The 24836-nt window shown below is 37.6% G+C and overlaps 5 protein-coding genes across 5 annotated transcripts; 3 read left to right on the forward strand and 2 right to left on the reverse strand.

Moving 5' to 3' along the window:
- Positions 1 to 5526: 5526 nt before the first annotated feature.
- On the forward strand, positions 5527 to 6543 carry LOC109209851 (probable protein phosphatase 2C 51). Its single transcript, XM_019373195.1, has one exon. The coding sequence runs from the start codon at positions 5527 to 5529 to the stop codon at positions 6541 to 6543; it is 1017 nt and encodes a 338-aa protein (XP_019228740.1).
- Positions 6544 to 7542: 999 nt separating this feature from the next.
- LOC109209853 lies at positions 7543 to 9455 on the reverse strand. Its single transcript, XM_019373197.1, has 2 exons — positions 9276 to 9455; positions 7543 to 8277 (listed from the first exon to the last, which is right to left on the reverse strand). Exons 1-2 carry the CDS (start codon positions 9435 to 9437, stop codon positions 7813 to 7815), a joined length of 627 nt encoding a protein of 208 aa, XP_019228742.1. The 5' UTR covers positions 9438 to 9455; the 3' UTR covers positions 7543 to 7812.
- Positions 9456 to 13398: 3943 nt separating this feature from the next.
- Positions 13399 to 14752, forward strand: LOC109209854 (chitinase 2-like). The gene has a single exon (XM_019373199.1). It carries the CDS (start codon positions 13503 to 13505, stop codon positions 14421 to 14423), a length of 921 nt encoding a protein of 306 aa, XP_019228744.1. The 5' UTR covers positions 13399 to 13502; the 3' UTR covers positions 14424 to 14752.
- A 1698-nt stretch (positions 14753 to 16450) lies between these two features.
- Positions 16451 to 18385, forward strand: LOC109209852 (chitinase 2-like). Its single transcript, XM_019373196.1, has one exon. It carries the CDS (start codon positions 16451 to 16453, stop codon positions 17369 to 17371), a length of 921 nt encoding a protein of 306 aa, XP_019228741.1. The 3' UTR covers positions 17372 to 18385.
- Positions 18386 to 18511: 126 nt separating this feature from the next.
- On the reverse strand, positions 18512 to 19529 carry LOC109209846 (nucleolar protein 58-like). Its single transcript, XM_019373192.1, has one exon. The coding sequence runs from the start codon at positions 19404 to 19406 to the stop codon at positions 18687 to 18689; it is 720 nt and encodes a 239-aa protein (XP_019228737.1). The 5' UTR covers positions 19407 to 19529; the 3' UTR covers positions 18512 to 18686.
- Positions 19530 to 24836: the final 5307 nt, after the last annotated feature.

Here is a 24836-nt window from a genome sequence, read left to right on the forward strand (position 1 = left end):
AGTGAAGCATGAGTCGCGATCACTAACGATGTCTTTAGGCAGGCCCTAATATTTGACGACATGAGAGAAGAAGAGTCGAGCTGTATCCTCTGCTGAGATGTATTGTGGAGCTGCTATAAAGGTAGCATACTTGGAAAACCGATCCACCACAGCCAAAATAGTTGTGAGATCTCCAACCTTGGGAAATCCGGTGATGAAATCCAGGAAAACACTTTCCCAAGGTCTCTTTGGGACAGCTAGTGGTTCCAAGAGTCCCGCTTGTGTCAAGTGGTCCGACTTGTCCTTCTGGCATACTAGAAAAGTCTTCACATACTGAGCGACGTCATCGGCCATTTGAGGCCAATAATATGCACGGAGAAGTAATGCCATGGTGCGGTCTTCACCGGGATGGCCGGCCCACAAAATATCGTGATATTCCGCCAGAAGAGTTCTTCGCAGATCTCTTTCTTTAGGAACATAGAGTCAGTTCCCTTTAACTTTCAGTAAACCATCTTCCATATAGAACCGGCGAGTCTTGCCCTCTCCTACTAAGTCAACCAAATACTGTGCAGCAGGATCCTTAATGAGTAGATCTTGTATCTGGTCTTTGATGGTGGTGGATACTTCGCTCCCCCTTAGGGTGGCGAGTAGGCACACCGATGCTAGGTCAGCTCTCCGACTGAGCACATCAGCAACATGATTGGTCTTCCCACTTCGGTACTTTAGGTTGAACTGGAATTCCGCTAGGAGTTCCTTCCACCTGGCCTGTCGACCATTCAGCTTCGGTTGGTTCATGAAATGGCTAATAACTGTATTGTCTGTCTTGACCATGAACAGGGTTCCCAGCAGATAGCGCCTCCAAAGGCGTAAGCAATGGACGACAACCGATAATTCTTTCTCGTGGGTGGCATAGCACCACTCTGCATCCTTCAGCTTCCTATCTCGTACACTACATGATGCCCTTCGTGTAGCAAGACTCTGCCAAGGGCATAGTTGGAGGCATCCGTTTGTACCTCGAATGGGTTGGCCAAATCAGGGAGGGCCAAGACGGGGCTACTAGACATAGTCGCTTTCAATACATTAAAGGCCTTTGCTCACCTGGGTCCCCAATCCCAAGGCGTGACCTTCTTGAGGAGTTCTAACAATGGCACTGTGATGAGTGAGTAATTTTTCACAAATCGCTGATAGAAGTTGCAGAGGCCAAGGAACACCCTCAAGGCGTGGATATCCTTAGGCGGCGGCCAATCTGTGAAAGCCTGAATCTTCTGTTGGTTCATTTTGATCCGCCCTTCCTCGATGACATGTCCGAGGGAGTTAATCTATTTTTGAGAAAAGGAGCACTTGGATATCTTCACATATAGTTCATGCTCCCGCAATCGGGCTAGGACCTTCCGCAAGTAGTCTAGGTGTTCTTCTTGTGTTTGTCTATATACCACAATATCATGCAAGTAGACCACCACGAATTCAACAATGTACTCTTGGAACACTTGGTTCATTGGGGTGCAAAATGTGGCTGGACCATTAGTCAAGCCGAACGGTATAACCAGGAAGTCGTACGACCCATATCTTGTCACACAGGTCATCTTGTGTTCATCACCCTCTGCAATTCGAACTTGCCAATAACCTGTCTTCAGGTGTATCTTGGTGAACAACATCGCATCACCCAGTCAATCGAACAAGTCTGCCATTAGCGGAATAGGGTACTTGTTCTTCACAGTGATTTTGTTTAGAGCCCGATAATCCACACAGAGTCGTAGGCTGCCATCATGTTTCTTTTGGATAGCACAAGGGACCCGTATAGGGACTTGGAGAGAATGATGATCGCTCTGTCTAGCATTTCCATCAATTGTCTCCGAAGCTCGGTGAGTTCGGGTTGTAAACATTCTGTAAGGCACCCGGGCGGGTGGCTTCGCACCCGGCACCAACTCAATCTCATGGTCCACAGTGCGCCTAGGCGGGAGTCGCTTTGGCATGTCCTGTGGCAGGACGTCTTCAAACTCCAATAGCAGCTCCTTCACGGGTACAGGAACGGGACCTGAGGAGTGTTCTATATCTTCAATGCAGAGCGTGGCTAGGAACGTAGGTTCATGTCTTTTGACCCCCTTCTTCAACTGCAAGACCGAGATGTTCTCAGCAGCCATCTTCATAGGCATGCACGGGATAATGCAGGGCTTGGACCCGTTTGTTCCCATCATCAGTAGCATGTCTGCATACGGTACGAGCATGGTGTTGGTTTGCCTCAGGAATTCCAACCCAACTATCAACTCGAAGTCATCTATGATCACCGCGTGTAGGTTGAATTTTTCTTCGTCAGGGCCAAGCTTCACTGATACCTCGTTGGCTATTCTGCCCACTAGCTGAGGAGGTAAGTTGATAGCCTTGACACGACCTCTACCCTTTCCTACAACTAGACCAAGGCGCTCTACTTGAGTCGAGGCTAAGTAGTTGTGGGAAGCACCCGTGTCTACTATCGCCAGAATGGGCTTGCCATTTACCTTCATCTTGACGAACATTAAGGTCCTTTCTTGTTTAAGAGGAGTTCTCTCATCCGCCTTCTTTTTCCATTTATTGGTGATTGGACATGAGTCCTTCTTCTTACGGATACCAACACTGGTTCCCGCTAAGGCCTCAGAAATAGAGCCAACAATTACATTGAAGGCACCTACTGGTTCGGTCTGGTCCGCGTCATCTCGTCATCGGTCCCATCATCAAAAGCTTGATGGGCGTTCATCTGTGCATGTGGGCGTTCATTATTCTAATGTGGACCGCCACAATGACGGCATCCTGAAGGGGGCTTTCTCCCCCGATCATTGTTGTTTGACGCCGCACTATTGCTGCCTAAGGAGGGAGCCTTAGATTTGGTTGCACTCCGATCTCCTCCACTTCTACTAGGGCCACCATTAGGCTGGCCCCCTTTGTATCCTGCTCGGGCAGGCGGTTGAGGCCTATCCTTCCGAGCTTTCACCTGATAGTCCCCAAGGCATTCCGCTGCTTGGATCGCCTTGGGTAGGATATCTGCTCTTTGTCTTTATAGCTCCATACGGGCATAAGGTTTCAACCCTTCCAGAAATATGAAGAGCTTGTGTTTGTCCCCCATGTCACGTATGTTCAGCATGAGCGCGGAGAATTCCCGCACATAATCCCACACTGATTTGGTCTGGCGGAGCTCCCGTAGCTTTCTCCTAGAATTGTATGCGTATGGCTGCCTTCAGTTCTGCCCATGTCTCGAGAGCATCTTACACCGGCCTTGATGGCTTCGTACTTCACCCGCCACCAGAGTTTAACATCACCCTGAAGATACATGGCAACAGTTGCTACCTTCTTAGCTTCTTCTAGGCCCCCCACGGCATCGAATTATTGTTCGATGTCGAAGAAGAAGTTTTCCACTTCTTTGGCATTCCGAGCTCCACTGTATGGCTTTGGCTCAAGAATTTTCAGTTTTTTGCTGCGGAGCACCCCCGATTTTGTTTCCGCCTCCTCGAAGCAGGCCTTGTAAAGCAGCATTGACAATATTGAGCTGGCTTGTCAAGTTGTCTATAGTTTGTTGCAAGGCAGTCACCCTGTCTGCCTCTTGTGCCCTATAGGCTAAATCCTCGGCACGCTCCTGTTGGAGGCCCTCAAATTTGCCAAAAATTTTGGCTGCCTCTGTGGCTGCCGTTTACCGGTCTCCTTCAGAGTCGCGACTGATGTTTTCTATGTCAAATTCGGCCTGGAGCATTCTGCGATCCAGATCGTCCAACCTTTGAACTAGGCTGGTTCTTAGTTCATGCACCATATCTACAATGGGCCGTAATACGTCAACCGTCTCTTCAAGGGCCGCAATGCGGTCCCCATGATTCACCATGGTCAGAAATGGTGGTAATGGCAATGTGTTCCCTCGTTCGATGTCGAGCCTAGGCTCTGATACCAACTGTTACGCGATGCCTTCCTGGGATTCCTCGGAAGAGCGACGTAAGTCTAAGCAACTGATGTCAATGCAGTAATTACTATCCGCCAACTGAGGTCCCTTCCGTACGCTAGATGAGATTGTCGGTGTCGTACGGGAAAACCAATGTCAAGAGCAATTGAGAGAACAGAAATGAGAATTGAGAATGAAAAGAAAGCTTGATTGCATTAAGGAAAGCTATTACAGAAAAGCAACACGCTATCGAGGGGGAGAGACACCAGTAAAGAGAATTGTTTGCTTGCTAGAGTGTTTGATTGCTTGATCCCCCCTAATAGTGCTTTAAAAAATAAACCAAAGTTACAAAACTAGACCTTACTAAGCTAGAGAAACATAATGGAAGTACATGAAATAAAACTACTCTATATTTACAATGAAAAAGACTTAGTTTTCTACAAGGTAGAAACGGGTCCGTTGTCAGCAACCTTGTTTTTGGCATCGCGGTTTGCGCGCGGCGCTGTTGGCATCTGCCTGCGGCTGGGCGCTGACAAGGGATATCGGCGGGGCGACTAAGGCACATGCGCGCTTGTCACTTGACGCACAAGACCACGGGATCGTCCGTGGCGCTAGGCGTTGGGAGGCTTGCTAGGACGCCACGGGGCGCGTCCAAGAGGTCATGGGACATGGCTTGAAAGCCGCCCATGACATCATACACGTCTACATCAAGTATTTACATAAATATAAATAAATTCTCTAAGTCATATTAAATATTATGTCGAAGCAAGGATCAGAAATATGTCTGGCTAGACTATTTCTTAAAGTAAAAATTCTATAAAATTTAAATTAATAGAATCTAAAATTTATTTATTTATTTATTTGGTTCAAGTTTTTCTTTTTTAATATCAAGCCAAATGCATATATATATATATANATATATATATATATATATATATATATATATATATATATATATATATATATATATATATATATATATAGTCAGTTGGTTGAATTTTTTGGTTTTTCTTCATCACCCCTAAGTGAAAGAAAAGAACGTAAAAGAGGAGATGGTATTTAATGAAATTGGAAGTCTACAAGATGTAAAGTAGAATTGGAATTAGGTTATAGCTTTAATCCCTGATGCCTATTTAACATTGGAATTCGTGGCATCATTTTTATTTTTTGTCTATTTATTTATAGTTTATTTCATTCTTTCAATAGTTTGGATACAAAATCTATGTTCTAATTATAAAATATGTTTTGCATATTCTCTTTCACTCGGTATTCACATATAAGACATGGTTAATTAAAAACTTAATCCTTGCAAATCAAAGACGCCCAAAAAAAAGGACATCTCTTTCTTTTGAACGCGTATATGTACTATTATCCAAGTCCTAATAATTTTCACTATTAATACATCTCGTCATTGAGAATCCTTAATCGATAAGAATTAGGTTAAGTCTATGCGTTAAGACATATGTATTACGTTAATTGGTTTACACGTAAGTTTTAATATAGTCAAATATTGAGAATTCAGAACATTTAAGGTAACAGCCGCTAGGGTTCTTGCCTCTCCTTTTTCGTGTGCATTAGTATTTTATTACGAACTCAAAATTCTGAGTCCGCCACTAATCTCCAATATTGTCCTCATCTCCTTTGTAGAGATGGCCCGACGTCGCGATGTTGTTCGCAATTCAAACAAGAAACAACAAGTTGGATCTTGGAAGATGATGAGTATTATCATATGTGGAATTTTTATTGCCTGCTTCATTGGAATTTTTATGAACCTCAAGGTACCTAAACCTGAAGAAAAAATTGTTCCACAAAAAACAAAGTCAATTCCAACTAAAAATTGTCACTTTGCCTCAAACAAAGGGAGAAGAGCATATCAAGAAGATCGAATAACATGTGACCTTGATCTTAAAATTCCTTTTTTTGGGCACAAAGAGGTAATTATTGGTGTTGTAGCAGTATTTGATGGTCATATTGGAGAATATGCTAGTGAACTGGCCTCAAAAAAAATTCTGGAAAAGTTTAAGTTTCACCTTAAGAATTACCATGGTCATGAATTTATGGAATTTTTAAAAACATCATTAGTAAAAACCATTGAGGAAATTGATGCAGAATTTTCCAAGATTGCTATCGAACATGAACTTTATTCAGGATCTACTGCAGTTGTTGCTCTTATATATAACAATCATGTTTTAGTTGCAAACGTTGGCGATTCAAAGGCATTTATTTGCTCTCAACGCGAGGAATTGGCGGGTGATCTCGTTAAGGAATTGACAAGAGATCATAACGCGCTAAGGGCGGATGAGAGGGCTAGAATTGAAGCGTCTGGAGGTAAATTTAGTCGGACGATGAATGATGTTCCTTTGCTCAATGGCCATTTTCCTATGACTCGAGCTATTGGTGATGTTCCTTTGAAAAAATATGGAATTATAGCTACTCCAGAAGTGACTGATTGGGTAAATTTAAGTTCAAAAGATGAGTTTTTGGTGGTGTCATCTGATGGAATATTTGAAAGTTTAAGTCCACAAAAAGTTTGTGATTTTCTGAATAAAGTAGAGGACTATTCAGATCCATCAATATTGGCCAAAGACCTTATTCTAAAAGCATTTTTAGAAGGCAGTAGAGATAATTTATCTGTTGTATTGGTTCCCCTGAGATCCAGTAGATGATAAATTAGCTGTTTTTTGTTTAGAAAAAGGCAGCTCAGTGCACAAAGCATCCAGCGTTCACGCAAAGTTCGAGAAAGGGCCACAATTCAAACAGTGTGATGTAGACAACCTACCCTAATGTTTGAACCCATGACCTATAGGGTAGGCTCCCTTCAAATCAACTGTTTTTGGTTGGTTTTAGAAAAATATTAGTTTAATTTTGTTTAAAATAGAGGTTATTTTTTAAAATTTTTTTTATTTATTCTTTCAATAGTTTAATTGATTCTTTTTGCTTACCAATAGTATTAGTAGTTAGCCTTGTATTTTATTATTGTTAGATCTCTATTACTACATGTTGATCATTCTGCTTGTTATCTTATTATTGTACTGCTTGTTGCTACTGCGATCTTTTTTATCTTTCCTTGGTTGGAGGAGGGGAGTCTATCGGAAATAGTCTCTACACTCAAAGTAAGGGTAAAGTCTGCGTACACACTATCTTCCCCAGATCCCATTTGTGGAATTATATTACCCATACCACATTTGTGGAATTATATTGAATTTTTTGCTGTTGATTCTATCAATAGTTTGGATACAAGATCTTTTTCCCAAAAATTTGTTTGCAAAGTCTTTAATTTTCACAAATTATAACTGCAATATCTGTATAACAAAAAGAGGGCAACAGAAGAGGAAAAGAGGAGAATATCAGAATATCAAACAACTAATTAACATGAAATATTTGTTGAATTACCACCAAAGGATGTGGTGCAGTGGATGGGACTGCTCTTCCCTTAACCAGAGGTCTCGGGTTCGAGCCCTGAGTATGGAAAAATCCTTGGTAGGGAGCCCTTCCCCCCGAAAGGGGTCCTACGCGGCGCGAATCCGGATATAGTCGGGCTTCAATGCGGGTACCGGACACCGGGTGGGAAACCAAAAAAAATATATATATATATTTGTTGAATTAAAGTTAGTTTCAAAAGGCAAACCTATGTCTGAATTCAACTACTCATAATAAGTTATTAATTGTTTAAAAATTTTGTGTTTCACTTGCATATTAATGTCCCAAGGACTAATGGCAGAGACACCCTTTTACTTTACGAGGAGCGTTATCTCACACTTTTTTGCTCGCGCAAAGACATACATAAATTATTTTCGCTTGAAAAATAACAAAAAATAAACATCAATTTGGGAAGAAAGTAAAATCTTAGAACATGTACCGCCCTAAACCGGAACATACAAGTTTAGTGATCTTGCGTACGCTAATTAAGTCGCTGCTGCACATGACAGAAAGGCTTATGGAACTCTTTTTCCAAATACTTTTCTCTTAAGCTTTACTCCAAAAGGTGTGACCTCTGTTTCACACAAGTTCAATCCGTGCCATACTCGACGAGGCAAATATCGTCGAAAATAGAATGTATTTGAGCTAAAATGAGGCCCTTCTACTACTTGAACTTGAGCAAAACCAGGACGCCAGTCATCATTTCCAGCCAATTTAAGATAGAGATAGCAAATCGGCGATTCGACACATTGAGCAGTGACTTGAAACTGATCTGTAATGCAAGCTTGAAATGGTTTTCTGGGAATATCATCAAGAACTTGTGGTTCTAATGGATCAAGCCTTTTCAAATGCTCGGAATTCAAATGGTGAACTAAAATGTCAGTGGATTTTTCATCACCAAACCTTAGGCTTACATGGTTTGAGGTTTCTGCACCCTTTGTACATGTTGTCTCTATTGTCACAAAATAGGTACATTTCTCCTGCAATTATCAGGACAACAATATATTTCAGTCAAAACCAACTTAGTAATTTGCAACAATACTATGTTAGGGATTCAGAATCGTAACTAGTAAAGTTGATGGCATATGACCAGGAGGCCACGGGTTCGAGCCGTGGAAACAGCCTCTTGTAGAAATGCAGGATAAGGCTGTGTACAATAGACCATTGTAGTTTGACCCTCCCCAGACGCCGCACATAGCGGGAGCTTAGTGTACCAGGCTGCCCTTTAATATGTTACGGATTCAGTAAAGTGAAAAGTGATGATGTACAGGATTTTTTATTTTTTGTGGGGTTTAAGTTATATACACTAACAGTACGAAGAATTATTTTTGCATTTCAAGTATAATTAAACATGTTATAATATGTTATTTAATATGTATATCTTTTATGGTACCAAATCATGCTTGCTACAAATTTGTTACTCCTATGTTCGAAGCAAAGTTGTTGTCTAATTATTAGACCACGAATTACATATGTCTTAAAAAGTTCGATTGTTATTTCGTGTGCAATTCATACAGTGGCGTACGCAGGAATTTTCACAAGCAGTGTCAATATTTGAAAAAGTGAACAAATTAATAAATTATTGTAATGACAAGCAGTGTCATTTTTATATTTATACCCAATATTTTAATTTTATTTATTATTTATACATGCAGACTATGAGGAAAAAAATCGGCGAAGCAGTGTTACATGACACCAATGCAAGCAACGTTCGTATGCCCCTGAATCCACGTCGATATAATGAAAGTGAAGGACCTAGAACAATGGTAACTTAATTACCAATAGCATAAAACAGCGCAAAAGTTGAACTCTAATACTGTAGGCTATCTATATCACACTCCTTGAGGTGCAGTCGTTCTTCGGACCCTATGTGAATACGAAATGCTTTGTGTACCGGGTTGTCCAGTTTATAAAAGTTAATCGACAAACAAATTTATATCAATCTTCAAATTGTGAAAGTACTAATAAATTCTCCTACCTTCTTCTTTGTTGAAAGGCTCTCACTTTTCGCCTTGATTGAAACCTCTTTCCCCAAAGCAAGAAAGATAAAACAGAGGACGAAAATTGATGTTCCAAACTTCCTTAACATCATCCCTAATCTCTGAGTTTTGACAGAAAATAAAATGAAGCACTTAAACATACACAACCCATACACATTTGTTATATAAGTACTATATGTTTGATACTCATTCTTTGCTTCATATGGAAAAAAGGGAAATATTCCTGAATGTTTTGATTACTTGAAGATAATAACCATCTTTTAATAATCTTCTTGTTTCATTTGCTTTCTAAGATAAAGCATAGATTCTGTCGACTAATTAAATCTTGAACCAGCTTTAGAGATCCTTTAATTCAATACTTTCACTTTCATCACAAAGATATGCCTTTTGATTAAATCGGATAAAGATTGTTATAAAGGGATAAAAAAATTTAAACAAAGAAAAAAAGACGGAAAAGAATTATTAATAAGAAGCTTGGGTGAACAGAGAGTCTTAAGCATATCTCTTTAGGGTCGTTTGGTTGGAAACAAGTTATCACGATTAATTATCTCGGGGTTAGTTATCTTGGGATTAGTTATTCCACCAAAATAAAAAAACACTACAATCCCATAATAACTAATCCCGGAATTAGTTATACCACGATTTTATCACAACCAAATATGGGATAAACTCATCTCAAATTTAATCCTGAAATTAATTATCTCTTATCCCTTATCCCTCATACCAAACGAGCCGACTCTCAGACAAACTCTATCTGGCAAGCTAAATTCCAAGTGGGGAATGGGTTATGATGTCTCACTCTCACATATCTGGTTAATTAATATGTATTCTTACCACGATTAATAAATTAATATGGTTTGGTGCATACACGGTCCAAATAAGTCTTTTTTCCGGTTAATGATCCTTAAATTACCCGAAATCTCTAAGGACTAGTTGATCAAGAATTACTACATGATGACAGAACTTTTTTTCTTTTTTAATTTTATTTTTGTTCCGCTGAAACTTCGTTTATGTGCAAAGTTTAACTGATCTCAACCTTGGAATAAAAAGGAAGTTACAGTATGTTGATTGCCAAAATAAAGACGGTTTTATTATAATGAAACCTCTAAATAGATGGCCTCGTGAAAAAGCTTATTAGAAAAGTAAAAACTCATTTTTCTTTTTCCTTTTTGTAGTTTTGTCACTTGAAGATAGCATTTCTATGCCTAAAAGAAATGAATCCTTATTCAGAAAATGTAACAACGAACACCATTAAATCCTTTTTGCTTAGAATCTTTTAAGAAAAAGTCACAAGATCGTTTATATGCCTAAAACTTCTTTTTGTCTCAGATCAGTTGCCCACACTTGGCAAGAGGGAGGCAAAAAAGCAGTAATATTGATTTGACATTACTCTTGTGTAACTACTTATTATATTAATATATTATAGGGAGAAAATGACACTGTATAATCGCTGTAAAAATAATAGCCGAAAAAATGTATAAAATATATATATATATATATATACACACACACACATTTTGTATGTTATATACAAAAAAATTTATACACTTTTTCGACTACCCTATATAAATAGTTTCTAACGCGAGCTAAAAGCATAATACCCTAATTATAGGTTAGATTGCATTCCGTAGGTTCTCAAGGTATTCCATATTCCAAATATCAATTCAAGTTAGTTTAAAACCAAATTAACGAATGCAGATGCTTTGGAGTTTTCTTCACCAACTATCGGAAAGAAATATATTAAGACGAGCCAAATAATGAATTAATTGTAGCCAGGGGCGGACCTAGGTGGAAGGTAGACGGGTCATCGGCACCCGTTAAGCTCGGCAAAAACTCCTATAACTATATGTATATATAGGCTAGTTGCCGTGACAAACGAACATATATTTTAGGGAAACTACCAGTTATGTCCATTTATAAGTAGCTCATTACAAAAATTGGTCAATTCATAAAATATTACTAATATTAGCCAATTAGCTATTTGTAACAAAAAAAAAGCTCAAGTTTTTGCTTTCTTTTGAGTGGGTGTTATTAGAATAGATTGGGTACATTTTAAGAAGCTTGAATATCAGTTTTGGGATGATTTGGTAAAGTTTTGAGGTGGTTTGAATTGAAAATTCAAAGTAAAAACTGAACATGAAAAAAAATGATATGTGTATCACACTGTGTATCATTTGTGTATTACATATGTATCATATTTGAATCAATTGTGTATCACATATATATCCATGTATAGCCGTGTGTGAGATACATGCGTGATACATGTTTGATACATGTGTCACAAAAGAATTTTTTGAACTCGATTTAATTACGATTTTGATACAAACCCAGTCCAAATCACCTCCAATCTTCCTCAAATTTTGTATATTGAGTTATCTATATGTTTTCAATGAATTTCAACTATACCCATTGAAAAAGTTCCTTTTTTGCTTAGATTTTTGGAATATTGTATATTTATTTTTTTGTATTTCATCACTTTATTTGCTACCTCATCCATGAAATATCTTTTCCGTCTTGCATCTAATGTTGCTAATCACGCTTAAAAATATAGAAGGAGATTTTTGCATGTGATTATTTGAGAGAAAGAACCTTATTTATTTGGTTTTTCAATTTTTATATGTGCTTGACTAATTTTGGTAAGTCTATAACCAATGGCTAGAGGTTGGTAAGTCGAGACTTGAGTTCGATTCCCAAATATGTTTTGCTTTTTACTTGAACGATTTACAAGCCCAATTTTTATTTTATTTTTACTTTTATTTTTTTGTCTAAGATAGCTAGTGACAATGTTGTGTCTTACTATTTCACTTTTCAGTGCAGGACCTATTTACTAGCTATCGCTTTTGCTTTGCATCTTTCTTCTGGATTTCATGTTGTTCCTATTTTTCCTATGATTTATGTGGTGATACTAATATTATCTCCTTTTGTCTTTTTGTTTTCTTGAGCCGAGGGTCTTTCGCAAACAGCCTCTCTACTCCTTCGGGGTAGGGGTAAGGTCTGCGTACACATTACCCTCCCCAGACCCCATTAGTGGGATTCTACTTGGTTGTTGTTGTTGTTGTTGTTGTTTTATTTTTACTTTTTTATTTAATTTTGGTCCTTTTATTTTTTATAGTTTCCCCCAAGCCCCCTTTTCGTTTGATTAAACCCCTCTTCAAAAAAAACCAAACTTCTCTCTAGGCTAAAAATCGAAGCTTAGAATTTATCATAATCATCCAAATTTCAAGAGTTGCACATCAAACTTAGTAGCTAATAATTCGCATGAGTCATGACTATGAATAGTAGTGCCCCGGTCACCTCCAAATCTAGGTCCGCCTCTGATTGTAGCAAGTAGCGACACTGTGCTTTTCCAGCTTCTTACATTCTCGGCATCGCCATCGTATCTCTCTTGTAATTTCCACATTATTATTTCTTTATGACAGTGGTGTCCGAACCAGCTTATGCGTAATTTCCACATTATCTCTATGTATATTATTTCAATCTTTTTCAGAAATGTTAAACTTGATTCATAAGGTCTGAACCATTAACTTTGGCTCAGGCCTTGTATGTGTTAAAAAAATATACAAAATAAGTACAAATTATAGATTTCGGAACCAGCAAACCAAATGATTATGGTAGAACGCAAAATTCAAATCCATTAAGTTCAAATCCTAGATCCCCTCTGCCTTAATATCATCTTAGAGTGTTGCAAAAGTTAAAAGTCTACTTGATACAAAGATTTCTTATTTCAAACAATCAGGTTTTCTTTAGCATGAAAGAAAGATGTCAACAAAAAATGAACTCTACACAAAAATGGCAGATGCACATATTACTCAACTTATACTCTAGAACAACTTGGTTAGAATATTATATTTTGAACATTTTTAAGACATCTACCAATAGTCCAATACCTAACCTTAAGCTATGAAAGGGAGTTTCACTTACCTAAGAATATATATATTGAGCCGTCCGTAGAAGATGCCAAGAAGAACAATGCCAGGCTTCCAGCTGAGACATAATCTTTTCTATGTACTGATGTTCACCAACTACCACACCAGGTCTGCAAAAGAAATGTTACTCACAAAAGAACAAACAGAAATTAAGCCTTAAATGATGGTCTGAAGAAGAATTTAACAAATGCCTTGTCAAAGGAGAAGTATTTTAATCGGCATTTACTCTGGTTAAATACCAATAAGAAGTACAAGGAATCCTTCAAACTCCAAGAAAGTATGAAGCCCTTCAAATTCTGCATCACTATTCTTGTCCTTCAATCTCTCTTGACTATTTCCGCTACAACTGAAGCAGTTCCAGCAAGCTGCCCTGGGGTTTTCAGAGAATACATTGGAGCTCTATACAAGAATGTCACATTCTCTGATGTCCCAATTAATCCAAATGTTGAATTTCACTTTCTCCTCTCCTTTGCCATAGACTACACAAACACAGAATCACCAGAAGCCACTAATGGTAACTTCCTGGTTTATTGGGACACTGATAATCTAACCCCTTCAAAGGTTTCTTCCATCAAAGCCCAGCATAAAAACGTTAAGGTAGGTTTGAGTCTCGGTGGTGACACAGTGCATGGTAAAAATGCCACCTTTGCTCCTACTTCAATTACTTCTTGGGTAAGAAATGCAATATATTCAGTCACAAAGATAGTGAAAGAGTATAACCTGGATGCAATAGATATAGATTATGAGCATTTCAATGCAGATCCAGATACATTCGCCGAGTGCATCGGGCGATTGTTGTACTATCTTAAACAAAACAATGTAGTCTCTTACACATCAATAGCACCATATGCAGATGATACAGTGCAAGAGCACTATTTAGCACTCTGGACAAAGTACAGTCATCTAATAGACTATGTCAACTTCCAATTTTATGCCTATAAAAAGGGCACAACCATTACTCAGTTCCTGCAGTACTTTGAAACCCAGAGCTGTAACTATAAAGGAGGCAAGATTCTAGTAAGCTTTGGAACTAACAATATTGGTGGCTTGTCTCCTAGACATGGATTCTATGATGCATGCAGCATACTAAGGAGTCAAGGAAAACTTCATGGTATCTTTATTTGGTCTGCAGATGACTCTAAAAAGGATCATTTTATATATGAAAAGCTGTCACAGGACCTCTTAGCAAGTTCAATTTGAATATCTTGCAACCATTTAAGATAATCTTTTGTAGGCCATGACAAAAGATAGAATTAAAGCAGAAGAATGTTATGTTTTATCTTGGAGGATTCTCTAGGGAATAAAACATGTTTGAGGTAGCACTCTTACTGCGGTCTTACAATCAAGATATTGATGCAAATAAGTTCAAACTTACAGTTAAAACTTAATCTTCGCAGGAAAACATTTTTCTTTACTATAGTTTGTAAACGGATTAAGACCAAGCATTTCACCAAATTGCATAAGCTGTCAATTAGACTGACTATCAGCATTATTCAGGTCTATTCATTTATGACCTATTGTAATTGTAGTGCCTCTACTTGTGTACAAATATGTTTCAAATGCAGTAGCATGCGTGGATATAAAGGTAAAGACTAATAGTTACCTGGTTTCCCGAATGCTTTAAATTAGACACCTAGAAAATATGCAATTGAGAAATTTCCATTTTCAAAAGCAAGCAATCCCTTCAGTATCTTGAGTAAAGTAAAACATACAACTTTATTGACTAGCTTCCAGTTCTACCAGCATACGTCCTATATGTTGCCCAAGCCCTTTGCACTTCTCTTCATCTGCCTCATCACTGTCAATGCATTTGGAGCCAATATTCATCCAAAGTAAACTCTTCCTTTAGCTCAAAGAAGGCAGTCAGACTATGTTAACCCAGAAACTCAGACAAGCAAAAACTTCGTGCATATATTAGCTAAAATGTTGCTCTCACCAAATAAAGCAGATTAGAGGAAACATTTTCCAGTTATGAAGAAACTGAATATGAAGTTGTTTTACTAACCTAGGCAAATGGACCGACTGGGTTTAACTTTAAAAGACATATCATGTGAGAAATAGGAAGAAATTGTGCTACTGTGTTATACAAGTGAAAAACCACCACTTAGAGTCCATGCATGAGCCTTTGAACAGTGCAATAACTTCTTCCAGCCTACTCTTTAAAAACAAGAAACAGGAAAAAGACAACTCAATACCCCATAAGTTGTCATGCCAACTGTCCAAATTCGATCAGATTGAGGAATGGTACAATCAACTTGAGTCAACAAACCAATACTCGATATCATCTCGGCTGATTCTTATGAGAGAGCAACGATGGTTTTGAGGTATCCCCTAGCAAAGTAGGTAAGCAAGTTACATTGAATATGCATTTCACCTTTCTGAAATCCAGGTTCCTGGGAAAACGCCATGGTAATTCTATCATCTTTGCATTTCTGTTAACATAGAAATAGATGGCTATGAAACAGCTACAAATGAAGTTCTTTTTCTGAAAAATTTGGAGCACAATTTGAAGGAGACAGACGCAACATGACTCAAGTTTGCACTTGTGCTCTAGAAAGCGAATGCTGCTGATTAAGTCCAACAGAATTTGAAGACGCCAAAATCGTTACAAGTAGTTTTGACTGCTAGAAGTGTAAACTTATTACTATGTTTTAGATTGTTAGAAATGTCAAAGGCCTGCTTGAGACCAAATAAATACATCAAAAATTAACAGATTCTCTTTTGCCTGAAAGAAAGATGCCATCTGTAAATGCACACTACACCAAAATGGTGGATGCATATACGACTCAGCTTATATTCTAAAAAACTTGATTAGGATTACTTTAAATTTTAACATTTTTAAGACATCACCCCATACCTAGCACAATCAGTATAGCAAAATGGCCTGCTGATAGAAAAACGAACATGAGATTCATGCCTTGTCAACCTTGAGCTAATGAGAGAGAGTTTTACTCACCTAGAATATTTAATTAAGCCGTCTGTGGAAATGCCAAGAAAGATAATGCTTGGCTTCTAGCTGAAACATAATCTATAAGTGTATAGATGCTTACAAAACCAAGTCTGCAAACGAGAGATTACCCACAAAAATACAAATAGAAACTAAATCTTATATGACAGTTGGAGAGGCATACAACAAATGCCTTGTAGAGGGAGAAATATTTTAATCGGCATTTGCTTTGGTTAATAGCAACAAGGAGTACAAGGAATTCTTCAAACTCAAAGAAAACATGAACCCCTTCAAATTCTGCATTTCTATTCTTGTCCTTCAAGCTCTCTTCAATATTTCCCCTGCAACCGGAGCAACTCCAGCAAGCTGCCCTGGGGTTTTCAGAGAATACATTGGAGCTGAGGGCAAGAATGTCACATTCTCTGATGTCCCAATTAATCCAAATATTGAGTTTCACTTCCTCCTCTCCTTTGCTATAGACTACACAAACACAACATCACCAGAACCCACTAATGGTGACTTCCTGGTCTATTGGGACACTGATAATCTAACCCCTTCCCAGATTTCTTCCATCAAGGCCCAGTACAAAAATGTTAAGGTAGGATTGAGTCTCGGTGGTGATACAGTGAATGGTAAAAATGCAACCTTTGCTCCTACTTCAATTACTTCTTGGGTGAGAAATGCAATATATTCAATCACCAAGATAGTGAAACAATATAACCTGGATGCAATAGATATAGATTATGAACACTTCAATGCAGATCCAGATACATTCGCTGAGTGCATCGGGCGACTGTTGTACTATCTTAAACAAAACAATGTCGTCTCTTACACATCTATAGCACCATATGCAGATGATTCAGTGCAGGTGCACTATTTAGCTCTCTGGAGAAAGTATGGTCATCTAATAGACTATGTCAACTTCCAATTTTATGCCTATGAAAAGGGCACAACCATTACTCAATTCCTGCAGTACTTTGAAACCCAGAGGTATAACTATAAAGGAGGCAAGATTCTAGTGAGCTTTGGAACAGACAACAGTGGTGGCTTGTCTCCTAAACATGGATTCTATGATGCATGCAGCATACTGAGGAGTCGGGGAAAACTTCATGGTATCTTTATTTGGTCGGCAGATGACTCTATGCAGGACTGTTTCCTATACGAAAAGCTGTCACAGGACCTCTTAGCAAGTGCAATTTGAATATCTTGCAATTATTCAATATAATCTTTAGTAAGCCATGACAAAAATAGAAAAATTGGAATGCAAAGAATGTTATTGTTTATTTTGAAGGCTTCTATAGAAAACAAAACGTGTTTGAGGTAGTCCTTTATTGTGGTCTTAACATCAAAATCCTGAAGCAAACTATTTCAGATTTACAATTTCCAAATGTGCTAAAGCTTACTCTTCACATGAAAGTATTGAATATAGTTTGTTTAGTGCATTCCATGAAAGAGCAGTTATAGGATAAGTACATAGAAATATGAGAATCAAAATGGGATGCAAAATGTAAGGAAATAACAGTCCACTTCCCTTCTAGCAAAGTAAACGAAAACCATAATTAGTTCAAATTTCAAAGGTGAAAGAAGAATGGAGGGATGTAGGTGTCCTTACACTCGCACTATTAGCTTCCAGAGAGTAGTAGAGGAGGACAGCAGAAATGAAAGGAGATTTTTTTTTTTATTACTCTTTTTTGTGCAAAAATTAATAGCAGATCAGCATTCATAGTTGCCCTGACATCCAGTTATCATGCTTCTCACTTTCAAATGTTATGACTGTGGTGTCTAAATTTTTTGATAAGTGCTTGTGGTGCTTTTTATCAAGTAACACAAACACAGTTGTTTCGCACAAACACACTCTCACTATCCAAAAAAAATCAGAAAGCTAACTAGTCAATCAAACATTGTTAGATCCATATACTTCAAATTGAATCATAACTCATAAAGAATTACTCGAACAGGTATATCAATACAGCTTTAGCAATAATATCCACAAGGGACAATTTTCTGCAGGTATTACATATATAAAAAAAAATAGTCTGTTCCTCACAATTAGTAGCAATACAAGAAATAATCTTCATACAGTTGAACTAATTCAATTACTTTTCACCTTTAATTCTCCTCTTTTTACTCTTGTTCTTATTACTCTGCTCTTCTAAACCAGCATTGTCTTTTTTTCTTTTCTTTTTTTTTTTTTTTTTTTTTTTTTTTTTTTTTTTTTTTTTTTGAGAATGACTTTGCTTATGTACAACTATAAAGTACCAAGCGAACAATTTTTTTTTTCAGGATATGAAAATTAGCACATAAATTCTGATATGTCAAATAAACTTTGTTAGATCCATAATCATTTGAAATTGAATCGTATCTCATTAAATATAACTCAAAATGTTATATCAATACAGCTTTGGCAATGATATCCACAAGGGACAATTTTCCTACATAAAAAAGCATTACTCTGATCCTCACCAATACTAGCAACAACAGCAGCAACAAAATCTAATACAATTCAGCTAACTCATTCACTTTTCACCTTCAATTCTCCTCTTTTTACTCTTTTTCTTATTACTCTGTTCTGCTGAGCCAGCATTTTCACCCTCACTGTGATCCACGCTCTTCCTCTTCCTTTCCTCCTCCTCCTTAACCCTCGAATCTTCTTCCACTTTCCCCACCACCTCACCCTCATTGTCACCAACAACCTTATTTTTCTTTTTCTTCTTTTTTTTGTCCCTACTTATCATACCATCTTCCTTAACTTCCTCCAACTCCGATTCCCTCTTCACATAGCTATCCATTTTAACAAACTCCAGCTCATTTTTCTTGGATTTTGCCGTCTCTCCTTCACTTATATCGAGCCGGTGCTCGGTCTTGATCAATTTCGGATCCTTGTCAAGCTTCTTGCTTTTCTTATCAAGACTGTTGCTTTTTCTGCTTTTTTGTGACCCATTTGGGAAATCATCATTCTTAACTACATCTTCAGCCTTTATACCAACTTCCCCAATTTTCTTCCTTCTTTCGGAAATTTCCTCAACTTTGATAGAAAGCTCATTTTTTGCACTATTTGGTCTGAGTTTCTCATGAAGCTGAACAAGTTGGTTGAACGAATCGGCGGCACGTTGGATATATATGGAGACAGAATGTGAAGCTCCGTTTTCTGATGCAGCAAATTTGGAGAGCGATTTTGCTGCTTGAGAAAGAGAGATTGGGGTTGTGGATGTTAATTTACCCGATATTGTCTTCATTGGCTTTGAGATTTTGGTTCAATTTTGGTTGCTACGGTAGCGGTGTCTGCTGAGGTTGAGGGTTAAGGAGAGCTAGGGTTTTTGTTAGGGTTTTATGATTTTGATTTGCCCGACCCAATACCTTTTTCTTTATAGGTGAAAATTATTCATAATTGACCAATTCTTATGTGGCAGCCTATCATTGGTGTAAAATTTATTTTATTTTTCCCATGCCAAAGTCTGACCTGTCTCCCTTGAAGTTTTGAACAAGAGCTTAAGCAAGCAAATACGTCGCGGAAACTCTTGTTACATGATTAGTGATTTGTATGTAACGACTATGTGATATTTTCATCTAATTTTTTAAATGTATACTTTAGTCTCTTTTATATGAAAATGATGATATATTCAAACTATTTTTCAATTATATTATCCCTAAAATATGTAAAAGTGGACTAATTATTGTAACTTCCAATTTATTACATAGTATACTTCACTACCTCTTGGACATTTAGTAAGAACATGTGTTAGTTAATTTCTTTGAGCTAACAGAGTTGTAAATGCGTTTTGGACTCTTTCTTCTTCTTCCTTTTTTTTTTTGGTAATTATTATATTTTATTACTAGGGAAAAAATATTTACAAGTAAAGCAAAAAAAACTTAGAGTTGACATAATTCCCAACTCTAGTATAAACAGACTTCGACTAGCTATAACTACTTCATCTCCAATCTACTTCTCAAGTATTACAGACTCGGATAGAAATTTAATTTCTTCATATACTTCCCCAACTTTGACTTCATGCTACCTCGACAATGGACTTGCACAATTGATCTTGCTATGTCTTGAGGTGTCCTCTTTTTTTGTTGGAATATTCTGTAGTTTCTCTCTTGCCATATGTGATATGTAGTACAAGCCAAGCTCATTCTATAGATTTCTGCCAGCGAGTTCTTTCCATTAGCTTGCATTCCAGCCCAACTAATCTCCTCCCTCCACCTCATAGGACTTCTTCTGATGCCGAGCCACTTCAGAATATGCATCCACGCCTTCGCGGATATGTAACAGTTGAAAACCAAATGTTGGTGACTCTCTTGTTCAACTTCACACATTGCACAAATAGTATCATTCCACATACCCCATTTTATTATCCTATCTTTGGTGTATCGCCTCTCTTGTATCGCTGAGAACAATATGAATATCCATTTTGGGCTTGCTTAGGTGTTACGGATCAACTTCTTCCAGCTCACTTAAGGGAAGTCCCCCCTATGCATGTTATACATTCTCCTTATAAAGTACTCCCCATCTACCACAACATCTTCAGTCTTCAAGGTTGCCTTCTCCAGATATTTCTTCACATTAATGATCTTTCAAATATTCCACGAGGCATTCTTGGCATCCACATCGCTTATATCCCTGATTTTTACATAATAATTGTGCCCCACTTAATCCATAACTTGTCCTTTTTTTTAGACAAGTTCAGTAATGTTTCAGGATTGCAGCTATATTCCATACTTGCACATCAATGATATTTAGGCCCCCAGCTGTCTTAGGTAAACACAATTGATTCCATGCCACCAAAAGGCCTTTTTCTTAGCTTCTGTATTTCCTGTCCAGAGGAAGGATCCGCATACTGCTTCAACTTTGCTGATGACCTTCTTAGGCAGCAGGAAAATTTGAGACCAGTAAGATTGAATTGCTATCAGCACACTTTTAATCAGTTGCAACCTCACTGCATATGATGGAAACTCTTTACAGTCCAATTGGTTATCCTTCCGAGCATTTTATCAATCAATGGTTGGGCACTGTGCTACAGCCAGCCTTTTGGAGCTTAGTGGCACTCCAAGGTACTTGAAAGACAAGGTAGCAACAGAGAATCCAAGTTGTTGTACTATCTCATGCTGCACATGGTTATGCACTCCTCTAAAGTATATACTACTTTTGTTTATGTTAGCTATTAGTTCTGATGCCTTGGAAAATTGATCAAATAGTAGCTTGGCTGATACCACATCACCCTTGCATAACACGGGGAGGTCATCAGCAAAACCTAGTTGTATTATACCCAGCTTTTCACATCTAGGGGATAATTGAAGTTTGGATTCCCCTTTAGTGTACTAAGCAATCTAGTAAGATATTCCATGGCAAGTACAAATAAGTATGGGAATAATGGATCACCTCGCTTGAGCCCCTTTTTTGCCTCAAATGGTGGTCTTGGATTTCCATTTATAACAATTGAATAGGAAACTATTCTGATGCAGCTGTTAATCCATGTGATGAACCTTTATGAAAAATTCATACTTGACAAGTCTACTCCAAAAAAACCCATTTCAATGAGTCATAAGCTTTTTGCATATTCACTTTGATCACAATCCTTGGTGACACTCATTTTCTCTCGTATCCTTTAATAATTTCATGGCTTAGAACCATATTATCATGTATCACCCTTCCAGGAACAAAAGCATTTTGGGTGCAATCCACTAGGGAATCCATGACCTGTTGTAGTCTGTTGGTAATCATTTTGGAGATGATTTTGTACAATATTGTGCAACAAGAGATTGGTCAATATTCTTTGATAGTGACAGGATTCTTTACCTTAGGTATCAATGTGACTGAAGTGCAACTTATAGGTCTATACATATCAGCTGTTTCAAAGTACCTAATTGTTACCTCCTCTCCTAGTATGTGCCATGTTTTCTGAAAGAACGTTAAGTTAAAACCATCACATTCCAGGGCTTTCATGTGTCTATCCCTTCTGGTGCTTGATATACTTCTTCTTTTATGAATGGAATTATTAATTGAAGTTGTTGAGCTCTGTTCAGTTTTGGTCCTTCCTTCGTTATGTTTGGGTTGATGGCAGGTAAGCAATTTTGGCTTGAGCCTAATAGGCCTTTGTATAAGCCAATTATCTCTTATTTGATCTCCTCTGGCTTTGGCAATAACCTTCCTATTGTGGATTTAAGTTGCTTCATGTAATTTTGTGCTCTTCTCCCCTTTATGTTAGCATAGAAATATGCTGTATTGGAATCAACCATCTTGAGCCATTGGACCTTTGACTTTTGCCTATAAATGCTTTCTTCTATTATACTACACTTTTCAAGTTGCTTCTTTAGTTCCTTCTCTTCCTCATACTTTCCCGTAGAGTGGACAATATCCCTCATTTGTGCTTGCAATTTGTTCAGCTTGTCCCTAATATTCTGAATTTTGCTCTACACTCCTATAAACTCCTTACTCTATAATCTATTCAGGCCTCATTTAACAATCTTCGCTTTAACCATATGCCCGTCATGCCTTGTATAGACCTTTGACTTGACCAGCTGCTTTTAACTATGTCTGCAAACTTAGGATGGTTTGCTAGACAATTCAGAAATCTAAAACAGACGAGGCATGGATCGTTGATATGAACTTGCAGGGGAGGCATGGTATTCATCCACTATGCATTCACTAATGCTCTGTCCATCTTACTATAAACATGGCTATTGGTCCATGTAAATGTTCTTCGAGTAGTTTGAAGTTCCGCAACCCCACACTCTTCTGTGAACCTTCTAAAATCCCTGGTTTCATATTCTTGTACCTCATTTCCTTGTGATCTGTCCTCCACATATATAACTGAATTAAAGTTCCCCATTATCAACCAAGGTTGGATCATTAGCTACTCTATTTCATTCAGTTTCCTCCATAGTTCCCTCCTAGCCGGGACATTATGCAACTCATACACTACTAAAATGTGAATGATTATATTAGTATGTCTAGGCTGCATTATCCCATGAATGAGCTGATCATGGATCTCCATGACTGTAAATCTGACTTCAGTAGTGTCCCGTATTATCCATATACGATCTCTAGTTGTATTAGATCCGTTGGTACACCATTCCCAGCCATAAGCTATTTTATTTACTATCTTGGCAACCTTATTGCTATTAACTCTATGCTCTGAGATAGCTATTAAGTTTACTTTTTTCTCCTTTAAAAACTCCTTCAACTCATTTTTCTTGTATATTTTGTTTATTCCCTAACATTTTATGTGACGATCTTCATGTGGAATGTTGAGATGGTTGGGGTCTTCATTCATTCCTACCACAACTACATTGCCCTTTAGTATCTATTTCCCTTTGTGTACTTGTGCATTGGTTTCTGATAGTGGACCAAAATCATTGTTAGTAGGCATCCAACTTGTTGCTATACTAACATTTTTATTGCCTTTGTTTGCAGACATCCTTCTTGCTTTTTGTCATCCTTCATCATCCTTAGGATCATGCTGTTGAGTTGGTCCAATACCCACTCCAATCCCCTATTTCTGCACTACCACCTGAGTCTATGGTTTTTTGGTCTGCCATACCCATTGCTTGGTCTGATTCTTCTCCCTTGGCTTTTTGTTTTTCTCCTTTCTTGTCCTAGGTTGTTTATTTTTTGCAAATAGCCATGTTTATAGTAACCCATCTCAATCCATCTTTTATTTGAAGGACAACAATCCATCTATACATGTTTTGCCCTTTCATGAAAAGTTAGATTTAAGGCAATGGAAGGCAGCTTGATTGTCACATATTAACTTCACTTGTTTGACTTCACTTCACTATAATTATTGGAGAAATTGTTTCAACTATATTAGCTTACAAGTTACAATTACCATCACTATATTTCTACACAAGATCTAGTGGATAACGTTTCTCTTATCTCATTGAGAACTTGTTTAATTCGCATAAGAATATCCAACAACGCGTGTGTTGATGGTATACCGTAGGGAATGCATTGTTGTTTCCTTATATGATCTTAGGTTAAGTTAGGCTTAAGGTTCATTTCATTAACATATGTTAGAGACAGATACACTTAAGCGTTGGGTTTTCTTCAATAAGATAAAGAGGTTTGAATGAAAAACGGAGGAAAAAGAATTGGAGGGAAATGAAAAGCTTGAAATGTTCCTTTTGTTAAGGCATTTTGTTGTGCTTATATAGAGAAACACATCTTCTACCTCTTAAAAAGTTGAGAAGAATTGGTGCCTCGCGTCATTGCGCTCGCTCGGTTTCAGATTTGGATTTGGTCAAATGATATAATTGATTGATATATTTTTTGGATCAAATTTATTAATTTCCTTTTTCCTATTATTGCTCATGCAAATTTTTAAAAGTAAAATTTGCAGTATAAATTTATTTTTAACTTTTTCCAAACGTCAAATTTGCGACCAAACAATTCACTTAACATAAATTTGATTAACTTTTGCCGAAAAAATACCTTGTCAAACGAACAGGTATCTTGGCACATTTTGAAGCCCAAACCGTTGGCTATAAATGCGAAGGACTAGCCTAATTTTTCATACACTAAACATCGAAAAATCTGCATATATTTTCTCCTCTTTTCTATGCATTTATGCATAGTTTTCAAATGAAAAAGTAAGTGTCTAGTGCGATTTCCTACCGTTTTAACTTCACTGAAATTCTGTAATTTATATTGCCGATACTACAAAATA

This window comes from Nicotiana attenuata, unplaced genomic scaffold, assembly GCF_001879085.1.
Source record: "Nicotiana attenuata strain UT unplaced genomic scaffold, NIATTr2, whole genome shotgun sequence".
NCBI classification, from domain to species: domain Eukaryota; kingdom Viridiplantae; phylum Streptophyta; class Magnoliopsida; order Solanales; family Solanaceae; genus Nicotiana; species Nicotiana attenuata.

What these genes read in the sequence shown, in the direction of transcription:
- LOC109209851 (XM_019373195.1), top strand. Translation starts at nt 5,527, where the DNA reads ATGGCCCGACGTCGCGATGTTGTTCGCAATTCAAACAAGAAACAACAA.
- LOC109209853 (XM_019373197.1), bottom strand. Translation starts at nt 9,437, where the DNA reads ATGTTTAAGTGCTTCATTTTATTTTCTGTCAAAACTCAGAGATTAGGG. An exon ending in GCCTTTCAACAAAGAAGAAG is followed by an intron (nt 8,278 to 9,275) that starts GTAGGAGAATTT and finishes TGATAATTGCAG; the next exon opens with GAGAAATGTACCTATTTTGT.
- LOC109209854 (XM_019373199.1), top strand. Translation starts at nt 13,503, where the DNA reads ATGAAGCCCTTCAAATTCTGCATCACTATTCTTGTCCTTCAATCTCTC.
- LOC109209852 (XM_019373196.1), top strand. Translation starts at nt 16,451, where the DNA reads ATGAACCCCTTCAAATTCTGCATTTCTATTCTTGTCCTTCAAGCTCTC.
- LOC109209846 (XM_019373192.1), bottom strand. Translation starts at nt 19,406, where the DNA reads ATGAAGACAATATCGGGTAAATTAACATCCACAACCCCAATCTCTCTT.